The sequence below is a fragment of the Ipomoea nil genome, unplaced genomic scaffold (genome assembly GCF_001879475.1).
Source record: "Ipomoea nil cultivar Tokyo-kokei standard unplaced genomic scaffold, Asagao_1.1 scaffold1932, whole genome shotgun sequence".
Classification (NCBI taxonomy): Eukaryota; Viridiplantae; Streptophyta; class Magnoliopsida; order Solanales; family Convolvulaceae; genus Ipomoea; species Ipomoea nil.
This window is the reverse complement of record NW_017618360.1, coordinates 3,262,915-3,273,366: the sequence shown is the minus strand read 5'-3', so window position 1 is coordinate 3,273,366 and position 10,452 is coordinate 3,262,915. Positions and strand designations below refer to the sequence as shown.

Sequence of the window (10,452 nt, the reverse complement as noted above, 5' to 3'; positions counted from 1 at the left end):
ATGAAATGACCATGCATTGAAATTTCTACGTTGCTCACCAACCTCTAGAAAATTTGGTCGCCCCAATTTTTGATCTGAAGTGAAATTGAAGACCATGTCAATATATAGTTGGAACTACTGAATTACTCATTATGTCTTTCTTTATTATATTATATTCCCTTTTGGTCAATGCTTCTTTCATTCAATTCCTTCTTAATTCACCAATACTGTTTGGTATTCTGCTGTGACTTAGCATACAAGTTTTTGACATTTTAAACATATATGATTAAACAACGATCGATAACAGAATGAGTCAATTTACAAAGCTCTCTTAACGCTTTCGTAAAAAATATAAACTATAAGTTTAATATAAAATTAGTTGTAATTATGGGAACATCAAAACTTCCAAATGATATTTCAATATAATCTGCTTGGGTGACAAGAGAAATCTGCAAGTTGCAATCACTATACAATGATTTGCACTGAATAAATTTTATTTTTGTGTAATGATATACAAATCACACCAGAAAGATAAACCACATTAGAAAATCTGTTCTTATATCTTCTTATGGAGTACCATCCAACTCCCCTCATTGAATGCACCATTTAATGTTCTAACTACATATTGTAATCAATTATTTGCTTTTATTAAGTTTTCAACTTCAATCACGCATTGATTTGAAAGCTCAAGGGACATTTTCTAATGTTAAAGACTTTGGAATTCTGGAAAAATAAAAATAAAAAAAATTATGTGAGACAAAACACGAAATTCGAATTTAGCTACGAAATCTTTACAAGAGAACATAAAAACTTGTTATTTTGTGAATATTATTGAAGATGTTTAGTTAAGATTTTTGTAATCTTTCCACTTAGTTTATTTTTCTTTTCCTAGCCAACCTGAATGTCAAAAAATAAATAAATAAATAAAAAATCAACCAGCAAGCTAGCTCTTCAACTATACTTGAGTAGTAATGGGACATTCCTATTAAGTACTACTTCTCTAAGGGCAAGTAAAATGTGTAATTAGCAATTAAACATTAGTTAAGATTGTCGTTGACAATACAACTTATTTATGTACGAAGTAATTATATTACTTTGTCCGAAGAAAACGCTGCCGTGAATGCTGACTTTATCATATAAAAAGCATTATGTTTAGGTGATGAATTGAAGCTTTTGACTATTGCTTCCACCAGGCCACATATCCTTCTTTTGTTAATTAAATGGAATTAGCTTTGTATTTTCCTTCTCCCAGTTTTCTAATTTAGGTTTTATTTTAATGCGTATTATTCATTAGATTTCATGAAGTAATCAAAGAAAGTTTAAGAAATAATATATACTAATTAGCCTTAAAGTCAACATTTATATTAAGTCGCTAATTAATGATTTGTGATTCAAAAAATGATTTGTGATTCAGATCGCACTACTGGAAATTATGGAATTTCCGACCACCTGAAAGTGATTTTAAATCAAGTCAAAACCTTGTTCCGATCATTTTTGGTATCCAGAAAAACCTTTGTTGCTATTTCTGACCATTTTTTACTTTCGACTTGATTTAAGATCACTTTCAGGTGGTCGGAAATTCAACAATTTCCAGCAGTGAGAATGAAAAGAGGTTGATACCCATTAAATAAGATCTCAACTAAGTGACTATTTTGTGTACAAATATTAATGGGGTCCACTTCTGAATTAGGTCGGGTCAAAGTGTATTCGGGTTCTTTGTTGTTAGACAGATAGATTAATATATTGTACGCTAACTATGTTACCAAACAGGGCCTATATGATGGTAGAGTCAGATAAATAACAACATAGAAATAGTGGACAAAGAAATAATTAGAATGCCCATATTTGAAAATTAAATTTAGAATTATCACTATTCATAGAATAAGCTTCAAAATCATGGGATTGGAGAGTTAAAAAGAATATTGGGAACCTTCTAATGTGAATGTAAAATTAAGGAATATATTCTGCTGTAACTATGAAAGCTGGCAAGAATGTTCAAAATCAGATAAGATTGTTGAAGTAATTATCTTAACTTTAGGATATAGGGTGTAACCCTAAAGTCAGAAAAATGGTACAAGTAAAATGACATGTTAACTACATAAAGCCATAAAGCTTGCAAGAAGACTTTGAAAGTTTAGCTTTAGCACAATAATTAGGTGTAGTAGTACTGTATTTGAAAGATTATTTCTTTAATTTAATTATTTCTTGCAGTTCCCACGGTTTTCATGCAGATAATTAATATATTGAATGGAAATCTCAGTTGATCGTGTAGTTGGCTGGATATTTATAAGGTTTCAAGTTCGACTTTGAGTTAAAGTTGACTATATATTGGCCTTCTAGGATTTGAGCTAGTAAGCTATAAACAACTTATAATGGTTTACTTTATTGTGGTCCTTTGTTAATTAGGATTACAATGTGAACTTTAGTCAAAGTATACTTCTGAGTAGTGTCATGTTGCGTGTTTTTTCATAAATCAAAGATAATTTATTGATTAATTAAAAAGGTTTCCTTAAGAAACCAGCAACGTTTTGGGTTGTTTTGTAAATTATTAATGTAGATAAAACACTATTTACTGGCACTTGAGTAATCAAGTTGACATTGTAATTTCTAATTTAATTAAAATGTTTCAAGATTTTAACTCAAATTTAAAAACAAAATTATTTTCCTTTCTGAATTCATCACCTATTGTTATTTTTTTTTTATTTTATTTTTGTTAATCATGGTAATAAAATTATTTATAATCATTGTTCCCAAATTATTAATTTGGCATGTCTCTAGCTTGAAGATATACATATAAGGTCTTCTTGTAGGGTCGGTAGTACTAAAAAAAAAGATTAGTTTCGTTGTAAACTTGTGAGTGTAAAAATTTTTTTTAAAAAAAATTAAAAATATTATTATTTTAAAAAAAAAAATCAAAAAGAAAAAGAGCAGCACTCAATTCGTTCAAATCATTAGTCAATCATCGGCTACATTTGTATTTTTTAAAATTTTTTTATTTCTCTTCATAATAATGTAGGAAACCCCCCATCTAGCTAGCTAGTAGTCACTTTCTCCTTTATTGACACTCAAATCTATACCAAATCTATTGATAGAAATATTACTGTGTACACTTTTATTACCAAAGATGAACAAGTTGATTGTAACAATTTAATATTTCTAAACAAATTAACAATTGTTTTCAAAAAAAAAAAAAAAAAAAAAAAAAAAAAAAAAAAAAAAACAATTAACAACCTTGCAAAGGGTAGACAACGGCCTTATAAATTAAAGAATTAGGAAAGTTGGTTTGGTAATTACAAGGCTCTAAGTTTGACGTCATGTAAGAAATATTTATTGGTCTTTTTTATTTGAATTGGTCAACTATTCACAAGGGGTAATTGAGTAGGTAGTGTAGCATGATTCTCGTTAAACAAAGTTATAAGTTAGGGTGTGTTTGGTTGGCAGATTTAGCACTCAGGAATGGGGATGAAAGTGATTGTTATTGTTTGGTTGACTGATTTTTAAAACACTATTATGGGTTTGGCCCTATTAATGGAAAAACTCATTCTCTTATTTTATAAGGGTTTCATCCTTAGCCTAATCATTATCAATTCACCATACTACCAAACATGTAAAATATTTTCACCAAAACCCATTACCATTACCAAATATTTGATACCCATCCAATTCTGATTCCCATGTGCGAACCAAACACACCCTTAGATTCTTGCTAACAACGTAGTCTCTCGGTTGAGTTGTTGCATTGGATTTTTCCATTGCAATTTGCATGTATTATACATGATGAGCTGATTGCGAGTTTCTCCTAGTGCAAGATTTTTCTAAATGTACATCATCAAGTAGTGATGGGCTGATTGTGAGTTTCTCTTCTTGTGTACAATCTATGTTAATTCATCTCTTTATGTTACTTTATTGGTTATAGTTACAGGATCAACGGGTTTAACCCAAAATCAGTAGTGGCCCAAACACAAGACACCACAAATGTTATATACCACGTAGTGCTGAAAATTTCCCATCATATAGATCAAAAGACAATTAATCATATAGTGTAAGGCAATCACTTTCGCAACCACTGTTCACAGTCTCGATTTGGCTTAATAATCAAACAAACCATACGCGTCTATCCTCAACTTCACAACATAAACCGTCCACCAACACACAACAATTGTCGTAATTTAATGTTGCTTAGACCCATTCTTTTCAACGTCGTACAAAATTATATTAACCAAATCAAATTAACCCCATGCAATACTATATCTGCGTTAGGTAACCTACCTAGCCTAGCCAAGCAAATCCCCAGAGAAACAAACTTCAACACCGTACCCCCTCTCACTTCTCCTCCTATATATACCCGTGTCCGACACACTTATCGTCACCCCACTTCTTCTCCCAAACAACCTCGTAGCTTATAAGGTTGTCAGAGAAGGTTCAATGGCGGTTTCTGTTAAGGATAATAACATTACTGCTGTTTTGTTGTGTGTTTTGGTGCTTGTTGGGGGCTGTTCCGCTCAGCTTTCGCCTGGGTTTTACTCGAAATCATGCCCAAAGCTTTTCCAGACAGTCAACTCTGTTGTGCGCTCTGCAATCCAGAAAGAGGCTCGCATGGGCGCCTCTCTCCTTCGCCTCTTCTTCCATGACTGCTTTGTCAACGTAATTTCTTCTTTCTCTACTCGCTCAAATCAAGAAGGTCTTGTTGATCGTTATTAAGTTAACAGTACAGTTTGACTAAATTGGTCAGGATTGCTCTTATTATATATATAAAAAAAAAATTGTACTTATATATGGATGTTACAGGGGTGTGATGGGTCAATTCTCTTGGACGATACGTCTTCCTTCACCGGAGAGAAAAGGGCGGCCCCCAACTTCCAGTCGGCTCGTGGATTTGAGGTCATTGACCAAATCAAGTCTGCTGTCGAGAAAGTTTGTCCCGGAGTTGTGTCGTGTGCTGACATTTTAGCTATTGCTTCTCGTGACTCAACTGTTACAGTAAGTTTGTAACAATAAATTAGTTGTATAGTCTATATGTATAGACTAGCTAATAGTACATGAATGCTTAATACAATTTATTTTAGAAGGTCGGGGTATGTAATCGAGTCTAATTATGTTCGTGATTATTTATATGCAGCTTGGAGGGCCTAGTTGGAATGTGAAACTTGGGAGAAGAGATGCTAGGACTGCAAGCCAAGCTGCAGCCAACAACAGCATTCCTCCTCCCACTTCTAACCTCAATCGCCTCATCTCCAGCTTCAGTGCCGTTGGCCTCTCGACCAACGACATGGTTGTTTTATCAGGTCGAGATAATACCTAATTCACGTAAAACAAATACATAAAACGTGACATAATTACTTTAAAGTCAAATTCTTTGACCCCAAAATTAATATAGAATCTACTAATACATATCCATTTTCAGGCTCACACACAATTGGACAGGCCCGGTGCACGAACTTCAGGGCAAGAATATACAACGAGTCAAACATAGACTCATCCTTTGCCCAATCCAGGAAGGGCAACTGCCCTAGAGCAAGTGGGTCCGGGGACAACAACTTGGCCCCACTCGACCTCCAAACCCCAATAAAGTTTGACAACAACTACTACGTCAACCTCGTTAACAAAAAGGGTCTTCTCCACTCTGACCAGCAGCTCTTCAATGGCGTCTCAACAGACTCAACTGTGAGAGGGTACAGCACAAACCCAACAAAATTCAGCTCAGATTTCGCAGCCGCCATGATCAAGATGGGTGATATCAAACCCCTCACTGGGAACAATGGAGAGATCAGGAAGAACTGCAGGAGAAGGAACTAATTAATTAATATAATATATTAATCCTATTATAATTACTATAATTGTCTGTAATGGAGATTTCTGAAGCTTTAGTTTGATTTTCTTGTGTTATGTTAAGAACTATTGAGGTGCATTGGAAGTGTTGACAGCAAGGTCAGAGGATAGTTTTTCTTGAGTTAAAGTGTTAAGTGTGTGATAGTTAATGGTGTGATGAAGGTTTTCTATATATAAAAATCCTTAATAAAAGTCCCCATATTTCTTCAATTTTAGTGCGAGTATTTTTTGTACTGAGTACAACTACGTATGTTATTTATATTGTATTCAGTATTACTAAGCATTTGTCGCTATAGTGCATCGTGCAATCAAATATATCATACATAGTTGTACTTGATAATTGCTAATATAATAAAAATTCACTTTATATCATATATTAATAAATTATAAGTACGAAATATTTCAATACTCAACAATCTTAATTCAGATAAAAAAAAAATGCCGATGCCAAGTTGACCATATAAGTGTCGCGATATTCAATATATGTTAAATTAAGTAAAGAATAAGAGACCAGGACTATGTAGTCTAATGGTACCCAGATTAGACTTCCATTTAGAAGATTGTGAGTTTGAGCCTCAGTGAAAGCGTTATTGGTTCTTTGGTTCTAGTGATGGCTCTTCTAAGAAGTACTGACAGAGGATGAGGGGTCCAAGTTATTTGACCAACCATAGCACATTCAAAACCACATTGTTTTTAGGTAGCATAGTTAACGAAATTCACATTTTATATCGTATAGTATAATTATGATGCACATGCATGGTAATATTTATATATATTAAGTTTGCTTTTAATGAATATATAAAAAGAACATTATAGCCTTACTATATAGTGAATTGAAATGAATATGATGTACTTAGATTTAGTATTTATGTAGATTTAAGTTTATGAACATATAAAACAAATATTATAAATATATTATAGCATGAATATTATTAGACATAATATATAACTTAATATAAAATGAAATCGTTTTGAACTAAGGTTCACGATATAATTTCCGCACATTAGTACCACAACATAAAATGTAAAAATTGAAGAAATACTGCCCGTTTCAGGCCCAATAAGGTGTAATGGGCTCAGGACTTAGAAGACCCATGTATCCAGCCCAATTTCTTATATGAGCCCAATTTGAGCTGTGTCATAAGATCAATCATTATTCCATGAATCATGAGCCCAATTTGTTAAATGGAATTAGCTGTGTATTTTTTTTATTTTTTTTTTTGGTTGAGAAATTAGCTTTGTATGTTTTTTCTCAATAATTATTGCGTGGATCGTGGACCACGGTCTAAAAATGACGTCATTTCGCACAATATTTTTTTAACCCACTACAATATACATTTTTATAATTTAAATGTATGTTATTCTAAAGCATAATGTACATTATTCTAACTCATGAAGTACATTATCTTACCACATAAGTTTCAATATTTTAACACATAATATATATTATTCTAACACATAAAGTACTTTATTGTATTCTAAAACATAAAGTACATTATTCTAACACATAATGTACATTATTTTAACACATAATATACATTATTCTAACTCATAAAATTTAACGATGTCATTTTAGACAATAGTTGACACAGCTTTCTGGACCCTTTTTGCCATCAACATACAAACATACATGTCTTTGTCAGAGAAAAAATCCCGCCTAGACAAAAGTCAAATAATAATCATTTCTACTTCCCAAAGATCCCTATCATATTACATTTAATCAACACCATTAATCAATATTTTAAAAACGACTTGATGAGGTAAATAATAATAATAATAATAATAATAATAATAATAATAATAATGTCTGGAATTTGAACCTACACACACACACACATATATATATATATATATATATATATATATAATACGAGTAACTAATAATGTCTTTGAAAAAGTTGTCCTTAGAACCTAACGATATTCAAATAAATTAGTCTTATTTCTTCGAGTGGAACATAGCGATATTCAAATAATTTAGTCTTATTCCATAAAATATAGATGTCAATACGGTATTAAAAAAAAAAAAAAAAGTAAATAGAGATTAGTCTAGCGGGACTTAACGTTGTTGGTTCATCGTTCGATTTAAAATTATGACTTCTGGAGGTAGTAGTGTGGGGTCGGAATCCTACTGGAAACATGTATGAGAAAAAAATGTTTAAGGATAATAGAATGTCTAAATTATAGAATCTCTTGTGCGCACATAAAGACTAGAATCTGATCGGTAGACTGATTACGTGACTCACGATTTACATTCGCACAGTCTCTTAGAATGAGTCCTGCGAGTTTAGAATTAATTCCGCGAAGCTCTAATCATCTATGTTAAAATAAATAAATAAATAGTGATTAGGGTCTGAGTAATAATTCTGGCTGAGCTGGAAGATAGCGTTATTGTCGCCGAGCTCTACAGTCTACTGCCTAAACTTCACGTGGGATTAGTGTAATTAAGGCTAGCTTGCTGCAACATATATATATATATATATATATATATATATATATATATATATTAGTGAACAAATGAAAATCACTCATTAGTAATATGAATGCACACAAAGTACTCTTTTCATGGGGAAGAGTTGCAGCACCCTATATATATGTGTGTTGTTTTTTTTTTTTTTTTTTTTTCTTAATTTTCATTCTTTAATTATTTAACTTAATTAGATTGACTGATGAGATTAGTTCGCACGTTCTTATGTGATTGCTTGTTATCATCTAATATTAATTATATATATTGTGATATAAAATTGCAATGGAATGTTACTAGGCAGTTGCATCTACTTGCTGTCTCATAAGAGTGGCCAAAGATGAGATTTTGGGGCAAGTAAAGGCATAAAGTAGGTTAATATTTGTATTAATTAAAGAAATTGTGAAATGAAAAACAAGAAGAAATGAATGGGAAGTTGTGTAAAGATAAGTAAGATGCCACATTTTTAAGTAACCATGACTTTAGACCAAATTCCATCAATTCTTGCACTATTATTAGTTTTTTTTTCTTCTTTTGGACACTTGAAAATGACATCATATATATATATATATATATATATATATATATATATATATATATATATATATATATATATAACCTGCGAACTGCGAACTTGTGAAGGATTGCACTGCAATTACTACATGATTACACTACTATTGCTCCTATACATGCTATGGAGGACCTTGCAGTGCAATCGTATCCGATTGGGGTGCAATCATGTAGTAAGTGCGGTGTAATTATTCACAAGTAGTTCGCAGTTCGCAGATTAAGGTTGATTCTCACCATATATATATATATATATATATATATATATATATATAAAATAGCTACAACATTATTATTAGTGGAAGTGGTGCAACCTACCTAGCTACAACTATTAGGCACTCTTGTTTTCTCTTTAATAGGTATGCACTTGGTAATACATACTAGGTAGATCTTGTTTAACGAATTTGATCGAGAAAATATTGGCAAAAATTGATAGACTTAATTAAGAAGGTGTTGGTAAGGAATAATTGAACTTATGATATTTTATTACAAGAATCATGTTCTACCTATTTTGTCACCCATTTCAAGCGTATATAATTTTTCACGTACCTTAATATAATGTTGTTTAATGAATTATTAGTTAAACTCTACTTAACGCAACATGATTGATGAGTTATACTCAAATATAATTAAAGTGATAGTGAAAGGAATGAAGTTCCCAATAAGCTATTATTTTACATTATTAAAGATTGCTTTGCTTCTTCATAGTAAAGTTGAACTCCACACGCCAAGGAAACCCTAAATATATACAAATATGAATAATTAACAAGCTGGCAAGTTTTTTCCACCAAAAAAAAAAACTGGCAAGACTATTGACTATCTAACAAAATATATAATTCACCTCTACAAATTAAACCTTTTTATTTAATTTTTGGGCAACGAGTGAAACACATCTCACTATCTAAAAGTGTGTATTGATTAAACTTTGTATTCGTGTAATAATTGTAAACCACACAAAATATATAAACTGTAGGAAGACCATGTATAACAAATTCGGCCAGAGATAATTAATATTCACAATAGTAAAACTCCTAACCTTAGATACGAGAATCATGTTTAACTCATTTAGCCATTTCGGGATTGCACACTTGCTTTACACATACACAAATTTACCTAAAATGATGATGAGCAACCTTAATATTTGCTTCAAATGTTTACATTTTGAGCTTGTTCGGACTCCAAGAAAATAAAGAAGAGGCAACAAAGAATGGAGGAGATTAGAGAAACATAATATTTTCATTATTGTATGACGATATTTACTATGTCTCATATATAGTATCTAAAAGCCTAACTAATATAACATTTCATACTAATTCACAATTAATGCAGTACCAATTAAACACCCCATATTAATTCTTCCATTTTAGATTTATCCGACGTATTCATACCAATAAATTCAAGTTTTAATTATTTAAACATTAAAAGGGGCATTTTGTTCCACCTTCCCCTCGCTGAATTGTAGGCATGCATAACCTTTAATTTAGTTAAAGATGAACCAGCCCCTCCCACTAAACCGCACCCCAGGTTTTTTTAAAAAAAAAGGCATTTTAAACAACACATATATATAACGAAATATAACGTTTAATCTTCATGTACTTAAAAATAATGAAACATTG

General features: G+C 31.6%; 1 protein-coding gene across 1 annotated transcript; it reads left to right on the top strand.

Moving 5' to 3' along the window:
- Positions 1–4,328: 4,328 nt before the first annotated feature.
- On the top strand, positions 4,329–6,019 carry LOC109193773 (peroxidase P7). Its single transcript, XM_019344582.1, has 4 exons — positions 4,329–4,623; positions 4,768–4,959; positions 5,099–5,264; positions 5,384–6,019. The coding sequence occupies exons 1-4, from the start codon at positions 4,405–4,407 to the stop codon at positions 5,773–5,775; spliced, it is 969 nt and encodes a 322-aa protein (XP_019200127.1). The 5' UTR covers positions 4,329–4,404; the 3' UTR covers positions 5,776–6,019.
- The last annotated feature ends 4,433 nt before the right edge of the window (positions 6,020–10,452 follow it).